Source organism: Bactrocera oleae, chromosome 3, assembly GCF_042242935.1.
Source record: "Bactrocera oleae isolate idBacOlea1 chromosome 3, idBacOlea1, whole genome shotgun sequence".
Taxonomy (NCBI): Eukaryota; Metazoa; Arthropoda; class Insecta; order Diptera; family Tephritidae; genus Bactrocera; species Bactrocera oleae.
In genome coordinates this window covers 32,019,597-32,046,337 of record NC_091537.1, presented here as the reverse complement: position 1 = coordinate 32,046,337, position 26,741 = coordinate 32,019,597, and the positions used below count along the sequence as shown (strand labels likewise).

The 26,741-nt window shown below is 34.4% G+C and overlaps 1 protein-coding gene across 4 annotated transcripts in view; it reads left to right on the top strand.

Moving 5' to 3' along the window:
* Window positions 1-26,741, top strand: part of Nos (Nitric oxide synthase) — a 33,712-nt gene that overhangs the window by 2,998 nt on the left and 3,973 nt on the right. For all 4 annotated transcript variants that reach the window (XM_036378298.2, XM_014239934.3, XM_036378143.2 and 1 more), the window contains 12 exons: window positions 8,350-8,491; window positions 10,481-10,620; window positions 11,072-11,246; window positions 11,386-11,567; window positions 11,846-12,046; window positions 14,374-14,518; window positions 15,468-15,572; window positions 15,846-15,904; window positions 18,833-18,895; window positions 18,996-20,292; window positions 20,411-20,535; window positions 24,604-24,670. In XM_036378298.2, the coding sequence (XP_036234191.2) occupies window positions 8,350-8,491; window positions 10,481-10,620; window positions 11,072-11,246; window positions 11,386-11,567; window positions 11,846-12,046; window positions 14,374-14,518; window positions 15,468-15,572; window positions 15,846-15,904; window positions 18,833-18,895; window positions 18,996-20,292; window positions 20,411-20,535; window positions 24,604-24,670 (2,701 nt within the window). The remainder of the gene's footprint in view (window positions 1-8,349; window positions 8,492-10,480; window positions 10,621-11,071; window positions 11,247-11,385; window positions 11,568-11,845; window positions 12,047-14,373; window positions 14,519-15,467; window positions 15,573-15,845; window positions 15,905-18,832; window positions 18,896-18,995; window positions 20,293-20,410; window positions 20,536-24,603; window positions 24,671-26,741) is intronic.

The following is a 26,741-nucleotide window of genomic DNA, read 5'->3' as shown; positions in this document are numbered from 1 at the left end:
TTAAGAGATTTTTCTGAATATGCTCATTAGCAATTAGCATTATAGTAAAATTGAAAATACAAAAAACATAAAGGGTGCGATACCAGCAACAGCCAGGAATAAAGAAAATAGTTTTATGTTATTATTCCAAAATTTCCAGGAATATATGTCAATCAATCTTCGCTATGTTTTTAAGACGGATAATTTATATGTGTAGTCAGTGAAAACCTTCAAATTGCGTTTGAAAAGCAGTTTTGTAGCGCCATATGCATTAGGTTATTATATCACCCTGTGCTAAACACACTTTTGGGTTACTGCTTTATTAATTGAGGTCAATTACAAAATTAATTTTTTTTTATTTATAAATATTGATCTTTGATTACACCAACGAATACTTTCGAATGAGTCAGTAGAGAGATGGCAAATGATGAGATTTTTCTGTAATCAAACGTCCCATCAAATTGAATAATTAGAATAAGAAATGAAAAAGTTTCAATGCGGGAGTGGCCCCGCCCACAATTAGGTAAAACCACATATCTCCGGACCTACTCAACCAATTTTTATTAAATAAATATCACTATCCCGATGTCCTAAGATATTGTAAAAATGGATGCAATCGGACTACAACCATGCCTACTTACCATATACATATGTAGCATAATTTTAAATTCCATATGATTATTTCACTTACCAGTACACAAATCAAGCAAAAATTAATATATTCATATTGAAACGTTGCACAAATAGTGCATTTGGGGTATATCATCTCGAGTCTAAAAATTGTTAAAATCGGACCATAACTCTTCAAGCCCCCGCATACCAAATATGTAGACCCCTGTGCGTATGGCTGACTTTTTGCCAAAATATCTGAGAGAGATACCTTCTGCTCAACGCAAAACGAGACTTTATCCATAACTCGACCAGGACATGACATATGGCCATAATTTTTTTTGCTTAGGTTGGCAGGACTGTTATATAATATGTTTACATGTCAAATTTGAGCGCGATCTGTCACATAGTTTTTTTTAAGGCACTATAAACAAGTCAACCTCGAGTGTGTTTTTCGATTTTTACTATGGAAATTAACGTTGAGCAAAAAGTTTTTGTTTGAAATTTTGTTATTCCAATGGAATAAGTGCGACGGACGCAATGAAAATGTTGCAGAAGGCATATGGGGAGTCTTGCCTATCACGTGCACGTATTTTTGATTGGTATAAGTCATTCAAGGACGGCCGTACATCGCTGGAGAACTTGCGCCATAATCGTCGTCCAGCAACGTCAATAAACGAAGAAAACGTCGAAAAAGTAAAGAAAATTGTGTTGAAAAATCGTCGTGTGACTGAAAGAGAGATAGCTAGTGAGCTCAACATATCAAATGGATCCGCTCATAGCATTATTCACGATGTTTTGGGCATGAGACGTGTGTCTGCTCGACTTGTTCCAAAATCCAGCTCATACGTCTCGTCTTGTACGCGATTATTTGACCAAAAACAACGTAAATATTGTTCCGCAAGCACCGTATTCAGCCGACATGGCACCGTGTGACTTTTTTCTTTTCCCTAAACTCAAATTACCGCTTCGTGGAAAGCATTTTCAGTCGATTGAAGTCATAAAAGAGAATTCGAAGAAGGAACTGAAAGCTATACCTAAAGCGGCCTACCAGAAGTGTTAGGAAGATTGGAAAAAAAGGTGGCATATGTGTATCGCCTCTAATAGTGACTATTTTGAAGGGGATAAAATAAATATATCGGGTCAATACTTCTCTTAGCCTCATATATGTACCTAATGTAAGGATTTTCGACCCTCCAGTTGACTTTATACCAGAGCTCTTGGTAATCGACATTATTCGAATAACTATTATGATACAATTATTCGAATTTTTGTGTTATTCGGTTAATATTCATAGAAACGGTTACAAACCAGATATTCGAGTAATCGGTTCTTCGAATAATTTTAATAGGCCTACTTTGTACCACATACATATATCAGAAATGTGGGAGTTATATTAGTAAAATTACTATCGTGTATTTTTTTAATAACAGTGTATCTTTGTGTCTAAAATGGCTAAAATCGGCCGAAAACTTGCCTTGACTGATATTCAGGATTTTGAAACATCCAGCTAACTTTACTCCATATATGTATGTATATTTATAAAATCTCTTGAAAATATGTTCTCAAGTTTACCTGAACAATGTCAAAAATGTATGCCATTCCATTTTTATGCGCTTAATCATCCTATATAAATATTTCCGACTTTCCACCTGACATTTTATCGTTTAAGTTGATCAAAATGTGTGATATTTTAATGACACGTTTTATTAAAAGTTATTATATAATATTAATGGCTTGGCGCTCAATATAAATGGAATTAGTCTTGGTTTAAACCTAATATTCCTAATATAATGTGTTTAAATGACTATAAACTCCCCTTCCAACTACACCGCTTCATCAGGGTAAATAATGACACATCCTAATACAACACACCACACCTTGGAACACAACTCGCACTCACAACATACACGACCACACTGCACACGATGTCACCACAGAAGTTGCCACCATACACGATGACACCCCACACAATCAACCATAAAAGAGGGATTGGATCTTCAATTCACCACATTCGAAATAATTCCGATCTCTTTTGCGCAAAGTCACCGTGTAATCGCTATCTCCGCTACCGACCTCTTTAAAATCTTGGTATTAACTTTTAGTTCAAAGGTTGTGAAAAATAACATTTAATAAAAAAAATAAAAAATAAACATTTTTAATTTAAACCTAAAAAGAGTGTTTTATGAAAAGAGGGAAATAACGTGTCTTTCGTGAGTACTAACATTGTAGCATAATTATTCATTGTCCTTCGAGCCATAGTGAGAGGCACTATGGAGTGAAAAATCATTAAAAAAAAAATAAAAAATTTAGTTACATATACACAGTGCGGTGACCAAATACGAACCAAACAAAATAAACATAAACATACATATATAACTTATCGAAAAGTTTGAAGTGCTGTGACAAAAACCAAAAGTGCGGTGCACAATAATAAATACATATATTTACCAAAAACAAATGCGGTTAATTTAAGTTATTATAACAATAAAGCGCAAACGAAAAATAATATATGTACATGCATGGCTACATAATTATTGTATGCCTATAAGCTTACCTTTTTGTTTTCAAACACACATATTCCACCAACATAAAAAACGAACACATAATTCAAGTATTTACATGCAAATATTTTCCGGCAATACCCCTTATTTTTTACAAAAACAGTAAGCAGGATTGTCTAAAATAAGTAAGCAAAGGCACAAACATATAACAAAAATTAAAAGACAAATAAAGAGAACCAAACAAAAACGCATTGATCTCTCTATCGAGCTCTCAATTACACACAAACAAAAATAATATTTAAATATATATACATATTAAAACATAACAATTATAAATGTACATATTTTCAAAGTCCACAATTGGCATGCATCCCGCAATACCCCTTGTAACAAACAAGCAGGATTGCGTACAAAAAAGTAAAAGCACATTGATCTCTACAACGAGCTCTCAATTTTCCTAAAAAATAAAAATATTACATACGCACAAACAATTCGTGCATACTTATGTACAAAGTGTATTGATCTCTTCAACGAGCTCTCAATTTCACGAGCACATAAATATATACATATGTACACACAAGTCTGTGTATTAGGGTGTACCTAAATACATCAACATAAGGACATAAAAGTATTGTTAAATTAAAAGTGTGATTCTTAATAATTAAATTAAGAAAATTTAAATTACACTCACAACAAAATATTTAAAATGAAATAAAAATTAAAAAATTTATTTCGCATTTAAATATTTATCTCGTCCGAAAAAAACTCGTATATACGTAAAAGAGTATTCGGTATTAATTATCATTCATTGCTGCGTTTAAATCAGTTTACACTATATAGTAATAAATAACATAACAAAAATGGTTAATGACGATAAAAATCAAATTACCCCTGCAGAAGCTACACGCGCAAGACAGGTTACCATAAAGCAAATAAGAGGCAAAAATATTTGTGCCACCAAATTCATTTCTGAGAGTGACAGATTAACACGATACTGCACTCGATTTTCATCTCAAATTTCAAGACATCTCTGAATCATTATTGGAAATAAAAAAACAAAATATTGACAATTTTTGGACTCGTCTCCAAACGGCTCATGACGCCATAGTAGATTATGACTATTCAGATCTACCACACGATTTTAAATCATCGCCTTACGCACTATACGAAAACTGCTTAGACTAGTACGAAGAAACAAAACCTATGATTTCTGATCAATTAAAGCTAATAAAAGCGATGGCACCTACTCCACATCCGAGAGTAGAGCTGCCACAAATTCAAAGTCAAGAGGCAAGTTCAGCCATCCATCTCGAGGTGCCCGCATGTGACACGGAAATATTTTATGGAGGTTATGAAGAATGGCCGTCCTTCCGGGACATGTTCACTGCCGTATATATCAATCATCCAAAATTATCAAAAGCACAAAAATTGTATCACCTCCGATACAAAACAAAAGGTCAAGCAGGCGTCATAGTCAAACAGTTCGCACTAAATGACGACAATTTCAATTTGACTTGGGAAGCTGTAAAATCCAGATATGAAAATGAAAGAATATTGGTCGATAACCAAGTAACGGCACTAAGAAACTTGCCTAAGATTCAAAAAGAAACCAGTGAAGAGTTTATAAGACTACAATCCACTGTTTCAAACTGTTTGTCGGTTTTATCGACATAAAATATTCCCACAGACAGCTGGGACCCTATACTGGTAAACATAGGCACTGCCGCATTACCAGAAAAATCGTTACTTTTATGGGAACAATCGCTCTCATCACGAAAGAAATGCCCCACGTGGCAACAAATGAAAGACTTTCTAACTACCCAGTACGAAATCGCTGAAAGGGTAGACAAAAAGCTAATTAAAACCAAAATTGTACAACACGACCTAAAAAGAAGCTTCAATAGACCCCAAGCTAGTAGCAAAAACAAATTAAACAGAAGCTTGTACAAAACGCAATCGTTCACTTCCGAACAGAACAATCATACGTCATGCGAACTATAATGCTACACTACAGCACATTTCCCAGCTCACCCCAAAAGAGCGCATATATTAGTATAAAAAGAACTTCGGGTTTAGTTTCAACTACAAATCCCGAAAACCACAATACCGAAAATTGTCAAATGACACCATGGTGCTCAAAGGCACAAAACACTCAAACGCTACACAGCGAAATACAAAATAGGGTATTACTACCCACAGCAGTCATCTCCATCGAACATCGAGGAGAACTCTACAAACTTAGAGCCCTAATAGACCAAGGATCACAACGATCTTTCATAGCGTCTAGGGCACAAAATAGGCTACAACTGCCAACAAAACAAGCCAACTTTGAAATTACAGGAATAGGCGGAAGAGTATTTCAAAACTCTAATAAAATCTGCCCCATTACCATATTTTCCCCGCAAGTGGATAAGAGAATTAAAGCAGAAGCTATAGTCTTACCGCAGCTAACAAATATGCTTCCAAGCTATCATACAAATAGCAAGCATTGGCAAAAGGTTTCACACCTGAAGCTAGCAGATCCCAACTGCAATACCCCCGCTCAAATAGATATAATAGGAGGCAGCGACCTTATACCGCAAATAATACTTGAAGGCTTTAAAAAAATTCCAACGACCCTTCTAGCCCAAAATACTATATTCGGTTGGATTCTAAGTGGACTAGTTACTGAACCAGTTTCCACATCAACAACTCAAGTTGACCAAAATTCAAAAGAATACCTTAATTCACAATTAAGGAAGAAAAATGCTTCCTCATATCAATTACAACCCCAAAAGATCAGTATTGTGAAGACTTCCACAAAGCCACAACTACTCGATCATTATTGGCCGGTACGTCATACGACTACCACTAAATTCCCAATGTTCCAACACTTCACGAATTAGCAGAAAAAACCAACCGCCCAAAATACTATATTCGGTTGGATTCTAAGTGGACTAGTTACTGAACCAGTTTCCACATCAACAACTCAAGTTGACGAAAATTCAAAAGAATACCTTAATTCACAATTAAGGAAGAAAAATGCTTCCTCATATCAATTACAACCCCAAAAGATCAGTATTGTGAAGACTTCCACAAAGCCACAACTACTCGATCATTACTGGCCGGTACGTCATACGACTACCACTAAATTCCCAATGTTCCAACACTTCACGAATTAGCAGAAAAAACCAAGTCAGAGTCCCTTCTGACAAGATCAGGTTTAAAAACACAAATATGTATTTTTTCGACCCCGCAGGATGGCTTCTGCTAATAATGATACAAAAATCCTGCTTCAAAAATCTTGAGTTATGTGGGGTGCTACTACTTGCCAAAATCGCACTTAACATAACATATAACAAAATTGTCCTAAGAAAGTCGAAAAATCGACACATCTCTTACTATAGTGCCTGATAGTTGACAACATTTTCATAATGTATAAAACTTCAAAAATAAAGTTAAGGGATCACCATATTTACAATGTGATACACCGACGCACCCAGACTTACAAAAAGCAAAGGTCGCACTTATCGCAACTATCTAAGCGCTCATCAAACGGGTAGTTTATGGGAACCACTTGTAAAAGTTGTAAATCTCACTGCAAAAAGTGGGAGAAAATCATAAATCTTACTCTCGCAAGGTCCCTCTTCAAAAGTTTGAAAGGAGCACCCATTCTGGCCATATGAGCCAGGCGTGGAGTCGCTATCCTATAAGTATAATACAGAAATAATAAATAACCGCCAATAAATATAATGTATCTAGAAGTATCACATAATAATAAGTCGTCAAGCCAGAAAACTCATATTAAGGGTATATCAATATGACCCCCTTACGCACAATAAAGCTGCTTATCTTATCTAAGCACTAGTACCAGCATAAAAATACAAAATTTGATATAAAACCAAATTCACCTATGTTATACCTACAGATAAATATGGATATACAATTACTGTCTTATCATGCATACCGCGCCCTCGGCTACTCCAACTGCAGTACGCCGTGATACCTGGGACATTTACAGCATATCTGTATTACAAGCAAAATATTCGCCTAGGGGGCCCAGGATGTTTAAATGACTATAAACTCCCCTTCCAACTACACCGCTTGATCAGGGTAAATAATGACACACCCTAATACAACACACCACACCTTGGAAGACAACTCGCACTCACAACATACACGACCACACTGCACACGATGTCACCACAGAAGTTGCCACCATACACGATGACACCCCACTCAATCAACAATAAAAGAGGGATTGGATCTTCAATTCAGCACATTCGAAATAATTCCGATCTCTTTTGCGCAACGTCACCGTGTAATCGCTATCTCCGCTACCGACCTCTTTAAAATCTTGGTATTAACTTTTAGTTCAAAGGGTGTGAAAAATAACATTTAATAAAAAAAACTAAACATTTTTAATTTAAACCTAAAAAGAGCGTTTTATGAAAAAAGGGAAATAACATGTCTTTCGTGAGTGCTAACATTGTAGCATAATTATTCATAATGAATTTCGATTATTTGGTTAATGTTTTTGACATCAACTCAATATATTAAATTTACCCTCTTCGGTTTATATCACACATATCTCATTTGAGGAAGATTTAAGTAAAATTTTCGCTGACGGGTAGTAGGATATAGTAACAGTGAGTCTATGACCTTCAAAATAAAGAATTTGATCTCTTCACGATTTTGTTCAACAATGGAGTTGAACCCTTTCGCTTCATTTTTTAATGCCAATTCATGAAGCTATTTAGCCTGCTTTGATCCTTTCTAGTTGCTAGGGTATGAAATGTCTCTGTCGTAAGTCAACTTTTGTCTTTGATTTTTAAGTCTTTATATTATATCATGTAAGTTAATTTGATTCATACTAATATTTGCACCTCTTAGAAGACACACACACACATCAGTTCAATCGTTAGCCGTTAACGGCAACTTTCGAATGACATTGTTTTTGGGGATATCTTTTTCTTACTTTCGTTTTTTCCCTATAAAATTATTACATTTACACAGGGGAGGAATTGGCATATAGAAAGTTCAAGAAACGATAACTGAAATATAATAAAATAAAATAGGGCTGAACCAAGTAATCTGTGAGTGTTTGATATGCTATTCAGATTTACTATTATTACTATTATTTGTAAATTAAATAATTTATTTTGGTTTAGTTTTTAGTTAGTATGTTATGTTTTAGAGAATTACTGAACTTTTATAATGTTTCTTAAATGTTATTGTGATTTTAAAATAAATTATTATTATTTAATTTTGATCGCAGTTCTGCAATTACGATTTTCCCTCAACGTACGGACGGTATCCACGATTATCGCATTTGGAATAGCCAACTTATTTCCTATGCTGGTTACAAACAAAGCGACGGCTCGGTTGTTGGTGACCCCATGAATGCTGAATTCACTGATGTAAGTTAATGATGCTATAAATATATATAAATAGATTTTGCTTTATTTTTCTTAACCAACAAAATTACAACATTAAATGTTTAATTCATCTCTTAAATATATTAAATTATTCATCCATTATTTTCATATTCATTTTCTTCTATTCTCTCTATGAGCGAGTGAAGATTATTACCTACACCCATATACATGTTAATAAATAGAATATCATTCTTATCATTGATGCAAAAGCGTATCGGGCATCGGGACAATAAAATATAAATGTAATTATTTTTTTTTTTTAAAGAATTAAAAAAATAATATAATAGTACGCGGTAAATGTAAACGATATAAATAGGATAAAGTGCTTTGATAGTTATTTAAAGCCAGTTAAAATAATTTCATCAGATGTAAATGAATGATAGATCTTTTGTTTCAATTTATGGATAAAAAAAGCAAAGATAAATTAAATTAATAGAACAAAAAGCTGGTCATTTTAAATATATACAATATGAGCGATGACCATTTCACACAGCAGACTCATTAGTTCGTTAAAACTCATCTTAAGGCCAGTGGGTTAGACTATACTTTTCGTTTTTTCATTTGGAGTATAAACGCATAAGTTGTTAAAGGAGCCGACTCAGGAGCAAGCCACATACAATTGGTCGTGTGAAAAACACGAGTTCTCCCAATTTAAACTGGCGATAGAACGATTGACATTGTGCCGGCACCAAAAAAAAATTCCTGTACTTGGGACGCGACACATATATTCCTATGTAATCCCTCACACCCTAGAATTTAGAGAAAACTGTAAAAAATCGAAAAAAAACACGAAAATTGGGGGTTTTGGTAATTGAAAAATGTCTGGGAATTTTTCGAGCTCAGAATCGATTTCTTACTTAAATGCCATGATGGCATACAAGCCGTTAACCCAGGAACTTTGGCAGACGGTCCTGTTGCCCGCAGTCACCACGTGGAGGTGCCCTGGTTACAGGCACAAGTAATAAGTGTTTTACGATGCAGGGACACGGAATCCCAGTATTGGGTTTTTTGGTATTTACATAGACTTTTAATGGCTAGTGGTCTGAATAAACTTCAGATAAGTATTGAGCGGATCGAAGAACATGAAAATCATGCTTAGTTTAAATCTAAAAAATTACTGATATAAATGAAAAGCCTTCACAGTGTTGAGTTTGGACAATTTGGAAGTAGTAAACGATTGAAATTTTATTGCGGAATAGACAAATATTGAATTCAAGGAAAAACTTGTTGTATTGTATATATTAGTATTGTAGGTATAAACTTATGGTATAACTATTATAGTAGTAAATGCTATTAGAACTTACCCTTGTTGTTTAGTATTCATTGCCGCTAATAAGCGATATTTAGCTATAGCTGAGATATCTGATTTCTGGCTCGAAATATAATATTTAAAGAAAAATCATGTAAACAAGTTCATATGTATTCTAATCAGGGTTGCAAATATTGTATTAAAAAACAATTGACTTAACATTTTAATTATTATTTCTTATTACTATTTAATCCCAAGTTTATAATTAAAAATTAAAAAAGGAAATTGATTAAGAATTTAAATTTATCGCGTTGAACTAAAGCTCACACAGAACCATCATCCTCAACACTCTAGAGCAGTGGTCGGCAAACTTATACCTTCAACCGATATATTTTATCAGTTTTTAATCCAAGATTATTAATTTAATTCTTACTATTACATTAAAACATAAAATTGTCAATTTTCAATTTTTATTGCAATACTTATTGGATTAAAAATCAACTTTTCCATTTTTATTATAATTTAATGTTTAAATTTTTAATTTTTAACCAGTACATCTTGGATTTTATTTTTAATTTAATAGTAAAAATTTTAAATTTTCAACATCTTAAATAACCAATATGGGATTATTAATTAAAAATCGAATATTTTATCCTAAAGTTTTGAATTAAAAAACTCGCAATCCTGATTCTAAGTTTTCACACCTTGTGTTTTCTTTCTAGGTATGCTTGAAAATGGGTTGGAAAAGCAAAGGCACTGAATGGGATATTCTGCCATTAGTAGTTTCCGCCAATGGAGAAGACCCGGAATTATTCGAATACCCAGCTGATTTAATATTAGAAGTGCCCTTTTCGCATCCAAAGTGAGTATATAAGTATCGAAATACATTCAGTCAAATGTTTTATATAGAAGAAATCAAAATACCAAAATAAATAGTCCCAGTTTAAGCCGAATATTGAGTTAAGGTATACCAAAATGTGGTTAACAAAAATGTTTTAAGGGTTTTGGTACAATATGATAATAATGAAAATTAACTTTATTTGTTCAATATAAAAAAAATAATAATAATGAAAATAACTTAATTTGTACTTGTAAGAAAACAAAAAAAAAAGTAATCGTCCCCTAGTATATAGTGTTAATAAGTGTATTGAGTATTATAATATTTGTTTGATTTGTTGATGTTCACTCGCAAGTAGAGATATTTTTAAAAATTCACAGCAATTACAATATATTTTTTAAAATATTTGAATGACTATATCAGTATTTAGTATTTAAAAAATATCATTATTAACGTCTTCTCCCTTCCTTTGTAGGTACGAGTGGTTCACTGAACTGGATTTGCGCTGGTACGCTCTCCCAGCTGTCTCATCCATGATGTTTGATGTGGGCGGCATTCAATTCACCGCCGCTGCATTCAGCGGTTGGTACATGTCCACTGAAATCGGTTGCCGCAATTTGTGTGATACAAATCGACGCAACGTATTGGAGGTTAGTAATCGGAATAAACCATAAATATTTCATGTAAAAACTGAACACTATATTTTCATTTATGGAAAAAAACTCATAAAAATCTTCTAATATATAAAATGTTAGGTTTTACTTATTTTTAAACCTACTTACTCTCCAGACCGTTGCGAAAAAAATGAAACTTGATACACACACAACTTCTTCCTTGTGGAAAGATAAAGCTCTGGTTGAAGTTAATTTGGCTGTCTTGCACTCATTCCAAACTCGCAATATTACAATTTTGGATCACCACACGGCTAGTGAGAATTTCATGAAACATTTCGAAACTGAATCAAAAACACGGTAAGAACAAGAGCAATTGGTGAATATGAAAATTAAATTTCTTCATACATTTTTAAAAATCTGATAGTATTTATTGTTTGCAAACATTTTTACTACTAGCATATATTTTTGAATTATGTGGCTTCTTATATTGTAGCTGACACGCAACGCAAACATTAATTTATGGTAGTTAAATTTTAAAGCAAACTTCAACAATAATATAATATTTTATTGAATGTTAATATATTACATTTACTACTATTAAACGTAAAACATAAATTTCCAAAACTTTATTTTAGCAACGGGTGTCCAGCTGATTGGATTTGGATTGTTCCACCACTATCTAGTTCTGTAACTCCAGTTTATCATCAAGAATTTGCACTGTACTATTTGAGGCCTTCATTTGATTATCAACATCCCGCTTGGAGGGTGCATGTGTGGGAGAAAGAACGCGGCGAAATCAAGCCTAGGCGCAAATTCAACTTTAAGCAAATTGCAAGGTAAGCGTAATTATTTTGAAACATAAAATTTAGAAGGTTCAATAAATGAAGTGGGTACTAAGATAGGTAAGAAACTTAAAAATTAAAGCATATATTATATTGTATATACAACTGTATCCAAAAATAAATAATTAAGTTATACAAACACATATATTAGTAACATCATATTATTTTAAAATATTTGAATGAATACGTACGTTGCAAGACGGGTATATGTTAGCAAACATGTAAATTACTTGTTACTGTTCACGCTTTCTCACTCTATCCAATTACAATTATCGCATGTTGGCACTTCCTATGCGACTTCTAAGTGCCGTTTCACACAGGGATTCAAAAGAGTCTGATGTTTTTCAAATTTTCTTTTGGTGTCGCTCTGGGCATTCACACGGTCAAAAAGAGTCCAGCAACTCGAGTCTAGTTTTTCTGCATTCCTTTTCACAAAATTTTCGTAAATATTTGTGCGGTTCGACTGCGCAACACTGCGTGCTGCGTATTTCATTTGTATGTTGAGATGATGGTCACACATTTTGCTTGCAATGAATTACCATGAATATGGTAGAACAATATGCATATTACAAGTACCTATCCGCTAAATAGTTTCAAAGAAATACTAAAGACGGGAATTCCCTAATCCACAAGAATGTATTGAATATCCGCTACTAATATTTTCAAGGCCAAATTTATAATAGGAATTTCCTAATCTTTAAGTATTAAAAACTCATAATTTCTTTACTCCGTATTAAAAATTCATAATTTCTTTACTCCAAAATCTATATCTTAATTTTCTCCTTATTTACAATTTGTCATAATATTTCTATTATTCTATGCATACGTATTTGCATATTACATACAAAAATAGATAACAGAACTCAAATTTGCGATCGAATTCATTTGAAACCGAGCGCTCTTGCAACCATTCAAAAATTTGAAAGTGAAAAGGAATGCTGAAAAGGGTAGCAACGAGCTGTTACGAACAAGAACACAAAGCGTGCCACCCGAACACGAGTGGCACGGTCCCTTCGTCTTTCCTCGTCGTCCCCTCGCCCACAATAAACTGGTATGAGACTCTTTTGAGTCCCTGTGTGAAACGGCACTAATATAATAAATATAAGGTATACATATGTTATGGTTATGTTAACAGTATGACATACATGAGTTACGGAATCTGTTTACAGTGTGTTAGATGAATGCAATATAAGACAATTTTCGGGAAAAGTATTTATATTTTAACACTAACTTTATTATATATATATATAGCATTAAAAAAAATTCAAGACTCCTTTTTTTACGGTCGGAAGACCATTAGAAATTGCTTTATATTTCACAGGATAAACGACAACTTCCTGACCTGGCTGTATAACAGGGGAGCCAACTTAAACGATTGTGGTAACAGCTATCACAAAATCATTTTTTCCTGTAATATATGTACATATAAGTATCTTCCACTTGGATGAAACGTTCTTTCTTTAGGATGCTACATAATATGATCTAGAAAATTTAATAGTTATTTAAATACGTTAGGTTAGGTTAATTTAGGTTATGAGGTCGATCCTAACATGGAGAACGCCGCTCCGTTGTGTTACTTAAAAATACGTTATTTTATTCTAAATAGTGTTGATATCAATATCTAATTAACTCTCCCAAATTTGTAATTTATTTGCAATATTAAAAGTTTTAGCTATAAAAAGAAAACACAAATCAGTATGTCAAACTTTATGAACGTTTCGCCTTGGAATTTCATCTATAGAGATATTAAAGGAAATTATTTTCATTGAAATAATTATGAAAATGAAGCTTACCTGTTGTAGCGCAAAATTTTCCGGCGTCCAATGTAAACACTTCTTCCTGAAGAATTGCATTGAAAAGCATATTTCAGCATGTTATTTTTTGATCGTCTGCTTTATGAAGATTAGCCTTAAATGGATTACGGAGCTGTTTGAATCTGTTTTAAAATATTATTGTTATAATATACTTAATGACTAATGCCTATAAGACAAAAAGAAAGATTTTCATAAGAGTATGAACGAAGGAAGAACAAGTATTTTTGAAATTGCTAAAAAAGTCTTTATTATGGTATTTGACAGAACTGCTTTTTTATAATATTGGAGCACGCCTTTATGTTTTGAAAAAATTACCAAAGACTGGAAAGTTAAAGTTTATATCTGTATTGCTTCTGAATTCGCATTTCGAAAGTACATAATAATATTTTTTAAGAAGTTTATAAACTTCCAAATTATTTATAACACTTGGTAAAACACTCAATTTAAATTGCAATTAAATTAAAATCAAAAAGAATGTTTTGCATATCTTATGTATTATAATTTCAGAGCCGTTATCTTCACATCCATTATATACACGCGTGCTTTGGCCAGACGAATTAAAGCCACCGTCTTGTATGCCACTGAGACCGGCAAATCTGAACAATATGCTAAACAATTATCTGAGTTGCTGGGACACGCCTTCAATACACAAGTAAGTTGATACATATTTACATACAATATATGTATGTATGTTTAAGAATTGAAAATAAAGTAGGTTATAGCAATAGAGGAAACCACACCTCTACGAAAGCTACCCAATTTTAATAAATATCGATTCTTCTAAGAATTTTTATGTGTAAAGATATTTTTCATCAACTGTCACTAAACGAACTGAATCTGATAATGATACACACAAACCGTTATGTGTAAATATTTCCTTTATGCGTATTACCTGTCCTGAACTTTCAATTCTGCCAAAACCATTTCCAATGAACACATATATTCTCATTTAGAGTCTAAATGCATACATATGTAAGAAATGTCTTCGTCGCATTCCCTAACTGCGATCTAAACAAGTGATTATGTGCATTTGTGTGCTTCCACAGCTTTAACGACTTGTATAAATAACCAATTTAATAGAGATTTGGCTCAGATCGATAAGTTGAAACGAACTGGTTAGTTTGGCGGGTGTATGTGACTGTGTGATTGCTTTACTGTTGTTATTGTTCTAGCGGCAAAAGTGAACGAAAAACATCCTACCATTAGGATGAAAATGTGTCTTTCGGTTTGAACATAATTGATGAGAGTATTTGTTGATACACGAGGTGGTTCACACATCCGACGACAACGAACAAACATTACTTCACACACACACACACTAAGTTAGAAAGTGACTAAAAATCATGATAATGATAAATGGATGATGGATGATGACCGCATGACCTAGATTCACCAATGTTCGGACTTCGACAAACTGCAGTAATTCCCCAGGCAAATTTCTGTAATTGAAACGCTTCTTAGAAAGAATGTTGGAGAGAGAATTTTCTTATAGTACGCAGTACAGTTAAGACTTAATCGACATGCAGTTTTAAAATAATCTCGATCTTATCCTGATATATTAATTAATTTATTTATCCTTTGTTGCTTTAATTTTATTTTAGATCTACTGCATGTCAGACTATGATATTTCCAAAATCGGGTACGAGTCTCTCCTTCTAGTAGTTGCTTCCACATTCGGCAATGGTGACCCTCCAGAAAATGGAGAGGTAAGTTAAAGTAATAAACGTAAATTAAGTATGCTTTGTAAATCTTTAAACAGTGCAAAGTAGCAACGTATATATATTTGCACTTATACTGACACTAATAAGCTTATAATGTTTCCCAGCTGCTTTCAACTAATTACACAGTTTTTTCTTCCACTTGTCCTTATTTTTGCTGACATGAACTATTGATCCGTCGTCATTGCCATTTGTATTTTGTCCTTCATCAACTACTTCAATTTATTTGCTGCGTCATTGCAATTTGGGAAAACATAACAGCTATTCTCGCAAGATTTGTACGACCTGCGTGAGAACGCAGCAACCAATAAGGATAGAGAGTAAGTAATACACATTGCAAAACTGCTGTCCGTTGGTTTAACCCATAATTTTACTAAAGATTTATGATTTAATTGTAAATGATAAGAGATTTTTATCGACTTTACTAAAGAGAACAGTATTTCATAGTAAATCCCCAAAATAACAAGTAGAGAAGTAGTTAGCTAGTGAATCGAAATTCAACACGTCTCGTCATACTGATCATTTATATATGTATAACTTTATCTCGATTAGTTTTAGTTGATTAAAATCGTCTAGACCAAATTTTGAACTAAACATTTCATTTATCAAACTTACTTTTTAACATTAAGTAAATCATACAATATGTTTTACAAGGTTGAGTTTAAATAGGCACATACAATACTGAAAGGGCATTCGGTTCAGAAGTTCACCCACTTGCTGATGTTGATTCTTAGAAATTGAGAGAGTATACAAGTATAATGCTTAGCTGCAACCGAGCATAGCTATTTCTTACTTGTTTTTATAATCTTGCAACGTGTTGCTACAGAGTTAATTACTTTTGTTCTCCGAACGGTTGTTTGTATCACATAAAGCTAAACAAATAAGTATGAAGTTATATATACATATGTATATAAATGATCAGGACGATGAGACGAGTTGAATTTCGAGTGACTGTCTGCCCGTAGCTGTAACTTGAGTAAAAATAGAGATATCGTAATGGCACTTGGTACACGTGCTACTGGGCAGAAAAGTGAGAACAAGTTCATAGCCACAATCGAACCCTTGCCACGCTCACAAAGCGCCATTATTCGAAAAATTTTAAAATACAAAACTATAATTTAATAGAACAAATCTCAATAATAAGGGGCACCTGTGGTTTGAACCTTTTTAAAAAGTAGGAGTAGATCCTAATAGCTTAAATGTAATCGATAAATCAATAACTGAAATCACATGCCTCCGGACCATCACCAATAATTTCAACCAAATTTGGTACCTAGGACTTGGTTGACATTCCCCATACAGTGCGAAAATAAACGAAATCCGATTAAAACCACGCCTACCTCCCAAATTGTACAACATTAAATTCCTTCTGATATTTTCACTTTCCAGTAGACAAATCAAGCACAAATTAATATATCGGAATACAAATTTGCACTAATATTGTATTTATGGTTAACATTGTCAAAATCGGATAATAAATATTCAAGCCCCCAGAGACCGGAAATGTGAACCCCAGAGCCTATGGCTGATTGTGTACCGACAATATCAGGCATTGGGGAGATATTAGGTAAAGTAAAAAGTTCGTTCGGTTTTTTATTGATTTTCAAAAGATGATAACTTTGTGTACATTTATGCGATTTAAGTCAAATATGCGCCGTTTTGTTCGTAAACTTGATGCCAACGAGATGCCAACTTCATTATACCCCTCTCGTAGAAGACTGCGTCCCTATTACCAAAAAACTCGGAGTGCCAATTTTCACAGGCCTCTCTTGAGGCCAACTTCTCACCATTAAGCGCGTTCGCCATGGACCAGAAAAGATGGTAATCACTTGGTGCCAGGTTCGGACTATAAGGTGGGAGCATTAAAACCTCCCATCCGAGCTCCAGGACAACAAAAGTAGTTTGCTAGGTTCCGTTCCGGTAATTTCGATGTCAAAGATGCACCACGCGTCGGGCCTCCCGTCGTCGAAAATTGCGATAAAATCATGGAAATAGTGGAAACAGACCGTCACGTGAGCACTTATTTAATTTCTGAGGAACTAAAGATAAGCCAGAAAACCGTTTGGTTCAAAAAGAAGCTCAATGTTTGGGTGCCACACGAACTAACGCAAAAAAACATGATGGACCGAATTTCCATCTGCAAATCACTGCTGAATCGCAAAAAAATCGACCCGTTTCTAAAGCGGATTGTGACTGGCGATGAAAAATGGGTCACTTACGACTGAGCGCAAACGGTCGTGGTCAAAGCTCGGGAAAGCGGCCCAGACGGTGGCCAAGACCGGATTGACGGCCAGGAAGGTTTTGCTGTGTGTTTGGTGGGATTGGCAAGAAATCATCTACTACGAGCTGCTCCCCTATGGCCAAACGCTAAATTCGGCCCTCTACTACGAACGAACTTTTACTTTACCTAATATGTGTGTACGTCAAAACTTGGTTATAGCCATAATCTACAAAATAGAAAGATTTTCTAACTTTCGGCTGACTTTATACCCCATATATCGACCAATATGTGAGTTATCTTATTGTAATTAAATTGAGTCAACGTGTTTTTCGTCCAATGCACCGTTAGGAGAAAAACATATACATACTCTTGAAATGTTCGGTTGCACTCGAACTTAGCTCTTCCTTACTTGTTTTGATAACAAATCTTTTGTGATTGAGCTTTTATTCTTTCATGTGTAATTCGAGGTTGATGTTGAATGACTTTGTTTTCTGTAATATTCGTAAACGCTGTTGGCGAAAAGCAAACACAAACAATCAATGTGGTATTTTGTTCGATGTTTCTGTTAACAAATCCTGGAAGTGTGCTACAGATTCAGCGAATCATAATCGTGTGTACATATGTATGTGCAGATGTACATTATACAAATGAAAATGAGTTGATGAATTTTTATAAAAATAATCACTCAAACACTGCTTTAACGCCACATAAGCACAACATTGACTGTAAACACGCTTCATAAATACAACACTGACGACAACCATCGGACGCTATTATGTAAGTTGTAACAATTTTGCTCTTTGATTTTGGACGTGTTTGTACCCTTGCAACAATTTTTGTGTATTCGTCAATAAATTGAAGCAATTTTACACAATATGACATACAATAGTTAAGGGGTGGTCACAAGCGTCGTATTTTAGAGACTTAGAAAAAGCTTGTGAACTGCCCAACTATTTTTTTTAAAGAAATATTAACTACAATTTTACAATTTAATGAAAAAATTTTTTGTTCATCTTTCTTTATATAGCTTTGATGTCACTTCCTCTAAATATCAAGGACTTAACCAATCAAAGCCCTTGAAGAAATTAAGGTTAGTCAGCACTTCAGTATAAATTATCTTTCTGGAAATATGCGTATTTGAGATAAGGTTTGAATTGCTTCAGCATATCTCTACATTTTTATTATTAAAGCTTCGCCGTTTTTGCACTTGGTTCTACGACCTATCCGAATTTCTGCGCATTTGGAATTTATCTAGATAAAATTCTTTGTGAACTTGGTGGCGAACGACTTTTTGAGGTCACATGTGGTGACGAAATGTGTGGTCAAGAGCAAACATTCCGTAAATGGGCACCAGAAGTTTTTAAATCTGCTTGTCAGATATTCAATTTAGATTATGCAGAAGGCTTGTCCGATGCCTTCCATGACGATACACTAACAGCGAGTACTGTGCGCATGGTGCCATCACAACGAGAAGGTACTGTTGAACAACTACTTTCTAAATATCACAATAAGAAGGTGCAACGCTACAAGATGAAATCAGCACCTCGCAACCTTACTAAAATTGTTGAAGATGAGAAGCCTACTATTTTGGTAGAAATTTATGCCCCTGGCTTGGATTATGAACCAGGTGATCATGTAGGGATTTTCCCTGAAAATCGCAGTGACATCGTAAATGGTGTGTTGAAGCGTCTTACCGGCTTCGAAGATCCCGATGAAGTACTACAAGTACAAGTGATGAGAAAGAAAAAAACTCCCAATGGCACCTTCAATTGCTGGGAACCCCTGGAAAAGATACCTGCAGAAACACCACGTGCACTTTTGACACATTTCTTCGATATAACTACACCAGCTCAGCGAGAACTTTTGAACTTGTTAGCAGATTTCTGTGATGATAACTATGATACCGAACGTTTGCAGAAGCTTGGCAATGATTCCGCAGCATATGAAGAGTGGCGTCAATTGCATTTACCCACATTACTGACTGTTTTGGAACAATTTCGTTCCTGCAAACCGCCCGCTGGTTTGCTCTTCGGTAACCTCATGCCATTACAATCACGTTTCTATTCCATTTCATCGTCACCACGCAAGGTCATTAACGAGATACATTTGACTGTGGCCTTTGTAAAATACAAGAATCAATGTCGCAATGAACGTTTCGGCGTTTGCTCGGGCTACTTGGCCAACATGGAAGCGCAAGAGCCCCTATACTTCTTTGTTCGAAGCGCGCCCGGTTTTCATTTGCCAAAACATACATCAGAACCAATGATACTTATTGGACCTGGCACTGGAATTGCGCCTTTCCGTTCATTCTGGCAAGAGTTGGAAGTATGGCGGGAGTTAAGGATGCAACGCTCGAAGGTATGGCTTTTCTTTGGTTGCCGTACACGTGAAATGGACTTATATGCTGAGGAAAAAGCTTGGCTGGAACGTGAGAAGATCTTGGATCGAGTATTATTGGCACTGTCACGTGATCCAGAAACACCCAAAGTGAGTCAAATTGTATATATGTGCATATATAGGTACTTATACTTATAAATGTATCTAGTTAGATACATATGGTATACACATATACTTAATTTGTTGCTATTCGTTTCTATTTTTTCAGACCTATGTTCAACAGCAAATTGAAAAAGAATTTGATTCCCTCTACCAACTAGTTGTCGAAGAGAAGGGGCATGTTTACGTTTGTGGTGATGTTACAATGGCTGAAGATGTCTACCAAACCATTAGGTGAGCAAAATACTCGTATAGTGCAAGCACTGTTGTAATTAATCTGTAGAATTTGACATTCACTGCGAGTGAGCTATTTTATTGCGGGCTGCCCTGTGAATTCGATTAATGATGTTTTGGAGAAAAGGATGATAATAAATAGAAATTCTTTATTATCTTTAAATAATTGCGTGAAAAATTAAAGGGAGAAAATCTTGCAGTAAGTGGCAAAATTAATATGAGATCGAAAGAAGTGATAACTTCCTAACAAAACACTTTTCTTATTTTCAAAACATGCTATTATCGAGAGTTTCATTAATTTTTTTAAATTTAAATTTCAATTATATCTCTTACACATTGAACGATATTTTCGGTCAACTATAGGCACTGGGGTCCACATATTCAGTACCTAGCGGCTTGAACAGTTTTGGTTCGATTTACACAATTTTTAGTCACTAGGTGGCATACTATAAATGCATTATTCACGCAAAGCTTTACCCCGGTACAATCATTGTTTCTTGATTTACATAGTGGAAGGGGAAAAAATCAGATGAAATTTAAAATGGTAATTTTTTTAAAACGCCGAATTTCGCCCTACCTATAAACCCATAGAAATATGAGAAGAATGTTACGTACTGAATTCGGTCGAATTCGGTTAAGCAGATCCCAGGATATGGGTTTTCACCTAAAAGTGGACAGTGCCACGCCCACTGTCTAATTTTGAACGCGGTTCCTATAAAATCATCTAATACCATCCCAGAGATAAAATATAATATCTCTGGCATGCTTAGTGCTTGATTTATCGCGCTTTTAGTAGTTTTTAACAGTACCGTTATATAGGGAGTGGACGGGGTTGTCACTCGATTTTCACACTGTCAATATAAGTGCTAAAAACATTTGCTCTCAGTGATTTTTGCTATTATAGTGTTAGCGGTTTAGGAGATATGCACATTAAACCTATTAGGTGGTGAGACCATGCCCACTTTTTAAAAAACTTTTAAACTTCATACCACCCTCTCTAAAAGCCTATGACTGATATTATAGACTTTAAATGAGATTCCAAATAAAAATTCATTTGAAGTTCAAGCGACAAATGTTACCAGTCACTGAGTAATGGGGAGTAGCTTCGGCTACACAGTCTTACCGGAGACTCAACTCTGGTACCACGGGGAGCAGAATGCCCTTGGACTTCGGTCCAAAATGCTCATTGGGTCTGGCCATTTGGGGAGACTCGTGGTAGCTGTGGTTTAAACCTAAATGCTGGAAGAACTGAATTTTCAGCTCAAAAAAAGAAGTTGCACAAGCAAGTGGGTTCCGTACCCGAAAACGGAAGAGGTTTTAGGTCGGCCTCGAATCCTACCAAGATGGTCAGTGTGCCCCTACACACTAGCCACTGGTAACCAAATAAATACTTGCAAATAGCTCGTATTATTTGGGGCGCTGATAAACGCATTGTTTTGATACGTTGTGCTTTTCAGCACCGTGAGGTTAAACCGTCGACGGCAGGTACTCACGTAAAACACACCGGACGTTGTGGAGCTAAGTTATAGCAAATTATTTGATTTATGGCGTTTTGTGGGCGTGGCAGTGTTATAATTACGCGAGTCTGCAATACCAACCATCTTACGGTTTCAAGAATCATGTGTACCTAGTTTCATAAAGATACCTCAATTATTATTCAAGTTACAGCTTGCACAGACGGACGGACGGACAGACAGTCTCCCGGATTTCAGCTCGTCTCTTCATCCTGGTCATTTATATATATATAACCCTATACCTAACTCGATTAGTTTTAGGTGATACAAAAACAACCTTTAGATGAACAAAGCTATTATACTCTTTAGCAAGATGTTGCAAGAGTATAAAAATATTTAACTTCTTAATATGTATATGTACAAACCATCAAACCATGTACAAATATAGACAATCCTAAGAAAGCCTCTCCAAGTATGAACTCTTAACCCATTTTCGGCGGCATCTAGATCCACTGCATTGATTTTATTCAAACTTTATATTCTTCTTGAAATGAAAACAACTCGAAGGTTTAAATTTTTTTACCACGGCCACGGAAATGTGGTCGAAAAGTCGACCTTCAGCCGAAAACGATACTCACTAATGTAAAACAGTGTTTTATTATTATACATCATTTATTTTGTTCGATGTTTCAATTTCACATTACATTGTATACAAAATGAAAAACAAAAAAACATACTAATAAGTTTTTAAAGAATTTTATTGAAAATTTAATATCTTAACGATTTCGTGGAATTGATTGAAACACAAAATATGTATGCATTTGGTGCATTTATAAGACGAATTTTTGGGACAATTTTGACAACGACGAGGCTTCTCTAATTTGTCAATGCCATGGCCAACTTTGTCTTTACAAACATTCGATTATTGTATGCTCTTCGGTGTGGCATATCAATATAATATTTTTTGTCGCCTTTCTATCGTTTCACACGATGCAGAGGTTAAATTGCCTCGTGATTCTGCCTCATAGGGCTTTCTGCACATTATTGTTTTGATCAAATGTGTAGTCTAGCCAGCCGCGTTCTTTCTTCTTAGATGATGAGACGTCAATAAGTTGTGCTTTATTCGTACGATTGTCACGAATGGTCTCGGTAGCATAATATCCCAACGAGGTGAGTTGCCTCATCAGTTGATGAGAGGTGAAAAAGTTGTCAAACCGAACACAATGTTCACGTGGATTATCAAGTAGTTTCAATAACTTTAGTACGACCATTTCACCTAAGCCGCAATTTTTGTATTCGGGCTCTCGATTCTTATTTAAAATGCTGTACGGAATATTCAAATACAAATGCAGGGGAGCGTACCTGCGAATCACACCTGGAACACTTGTTCGGGCTCGTGGACAACAACCGACTAACTGCTTACCTGGACGGGTTCCTTTTTATATTCATCACCTAGGAAACTTCTATATAATTCTATTCAAGAAATATCTAGTAGAAAGTCCTCGAATATTCCTTACTTGAAAACAAGTTTCCAGAAGATTTTTTTACTTTCTGCTCTGTAATCACGAAAAACTCTATGCACTGTAACTTGTTCGTAAAAGTACGCAGAAATCTATACAAAACAATTTTCTGTTGAATTTATAATGTATTAGTACATTAGAACATTGGAGTTCACCAAAAGCATTAATAAAGAAATTTCAAAATGAGTCGTATCGTTTTCAGTTGGTGGTCGATTTATCGACCAGTACATTTTGACATCCGTCATCATTCTATACTACAACCAATTTGGTGCAAAAAACATTTGGCGTAAAATATGCGAAGAAATATCACAATCGGAAAGTTTATTTTTTGCAAAATTTTTTTTTATTTTTTCCGAATTTTTTAAAAGAAATTTGGGAAAATAGGTTTTTTGATAATCAGGTAAAATTTAAAAAAACTAATAAATTAGAGAGGTACGAATTTTTGTCAAGCATATAAAGATGCAACATGACACACAAATATTGCTTTGAGGACATACCTATATTATTCATTTTCGACTCGTCCTTTTTTCAAAGTTACTAGTCGAAAAATCGACCATTAGCTGTAAATGGGTTAAGTGTAACGGGAAGGTCCTGCGACTTACATTTTTCTATTTTTTCTTATTATTGTGTACTATATATCTAGCATCGTACTACTTGAAAAAATACTTCCTTACATAGATTTTGTAGGAAATTGAAAAAATCGTATTGGACCTTTTTTGTAGAGCATTATTGGTATTCTGTACTATCCATCATGTTGCACTAAGCACCTAAAGGTTCAATACTATATAGGAAAAATGTGTGCATAAAAATATATTTAATTCATTTTAATATACATATGGATATATAATTAGTATTTCAAACATTGGCTTTTATTTTGAAAATCATATGTCAGAAACATATAGTACTACTTACCATATATCCTATCCTCCTATCCTTCTTCACCTGATTAACAATTTCTTATTGTTCCCATAATATCCTATTTTATTAATATTCCTATAAGTATTGCGTATATTATTCAACTTATGATTATTTAGCAAATGGCGATACAATTTATTTTACTTATATTTTATTTTTCATGTTATTTGCTTTCACAGGAACTGCATCGCTATAAAAGAACAAAAAACTGAAGCGGAAGTAGAAGCGTTTTTGCTGACATTGAGAGTAAGTATACTTAAGGAAAGCATACAACCTTTACTTATCTTTGATTTCTTGTCGGTGGTTCATACTACCAGAAAACTATACCCTAAAGTCAGGCCGTGGCTCCCAAACAGGATAGTTTTGAAAAGTTAGAAAAGAAATGCGATAACAATCATACTCTGCAAGCAAATTATTTTGTAATATTTACCATCGAAAGTACCATTTCAAGGAACCATTTTCAAATTTTCTTTAACAACTTTTTAAATTTAATATACTCGTTGGTGCTTGATTTGGGTTTTGGAAAGCGAATGAATTATATGGAATACAAAGTTTTGTTATATGGGAAGTGGTTGTAGTCCGATTCCATTTATTTTCACAATGTGACATATGCCTAGATCACCATGATTATCTTATATACCGATTTGGTTGAAATTGATCAAGTAAGTCCGGAGATATGTGATTCCACCTAAATGTGGGCGGTGCCACGTGAATCGTCTACTTTTGTCACCGGCTCCTATAAGCCTTTTCGCTGCAATCCCCTGTACCAAATAACAATAAATATAGTGCTTAGTTATGGCATTTTATAGGTTTTCGATTAATGATGTTTTGTGGGCGTGGCAGCGGTCCTATTACGCCCGTCCATGAATTCGTCCATGCTTTTTTTTGTCAAGAAACACGTATACCAAGTTTCAATAAGATATCTTAATTGTTACTTTCTTGCACAGAAGGACAGACAGACAGACACTCGGAATTCAACTGGTCTCCTCATACTAATCACAACCCTATATCTAACTCGATTATTTTTAAGTGATATATAACTATTATACGCTGCAGCAATATGTTGCAAACCCTTAATGCAAATTTTTCAATCAAATTCGGTGCATAACATTCTTTTCGTATTTCTATATTATAGTGCGAAAATGTGCGAAATCGGATTACAACCACGCCTATTTCCCATATAACACCATGTTAAATTCTATCTGATTTTTTCACTTTCCACTATGCAAATCAAGCAACAATGATTGTATCGAGATAAACCTTTGTGTGAATAATGCGTTTAAAGTATGCCACCTCGTGCCCAAAAATTGTCTAAATCGAATCAAAACTGTTCAATCCCTTAGGTAGTGAATATGTGAACCCCAATTCCTATAGTTGACTTTTTACCGAAAATATCTGTCAATGTGTAAAATATATAATTGAAATTCATATAATCAAATAAATAAATGAAAGTCTCGATAATAGTATGCCTTTGTGTCAAAAATTGGTTGAATCGGATTAATACTTCCTTTAATATAAATTTTTGTCAACACCTGAAGTAATTTCCCGGGCTTTGATCCTTGCAAGTTGCGAGAGTATAAAATGTTCGATTACACCCAAACTTAGAACTTCCTTACTTGTTTTATTAATATATTTTACTTCGCGTCAGTTAAAATTGCGTAGACCAATTTCATTCATATTCCCACTTTTTTTTAAAGTATCCATTTTTTTAAAGTATCACACATTGTTTTTGGTGGACAGCCGGAAATTATTGCGGGCAGAGAAAGGAATTGGCTGGTTGAGTTGACATTGCTGAAGTATACTTGAAATCATATTTTCAAGCAATTTTAAAAATATATAACTCACATATTCAACGGCATGTTCGGCATAAGGTCTGTTAGAATAACGAAAATCAATATATTGAGTATTTGGGAGTTGGTGTACTTCGTAGACTAAATTCCCATATTTTCGACATTAAACCATGGTGTACGTGCATGTATGTGCAATATTATACGTTCTGCTAATTTTATAATGATATCTTACTTATTGACTGATGGCGTAAGGCCAACCGGAAGTTTGAAAATCTTATATTAGGTATATGAGAGATTGGGGTAGTATTGATTCGAACCTATTAACAGAATAAAATGCCCCCTGAGTTTCATTAAGGTATTTCACATACCATATCAAACATAATGGAGTAAAATTAACCGGATGTTTGACAATTCTGTGGTTAGTTATTTGGGGGTTAGGACAAGTTTTCACCCGATTTTACTCATTTTAGGCACAAAAATTAATTAATTTATTAAATTCCATTATAAAGAATATACATCCACTTAAT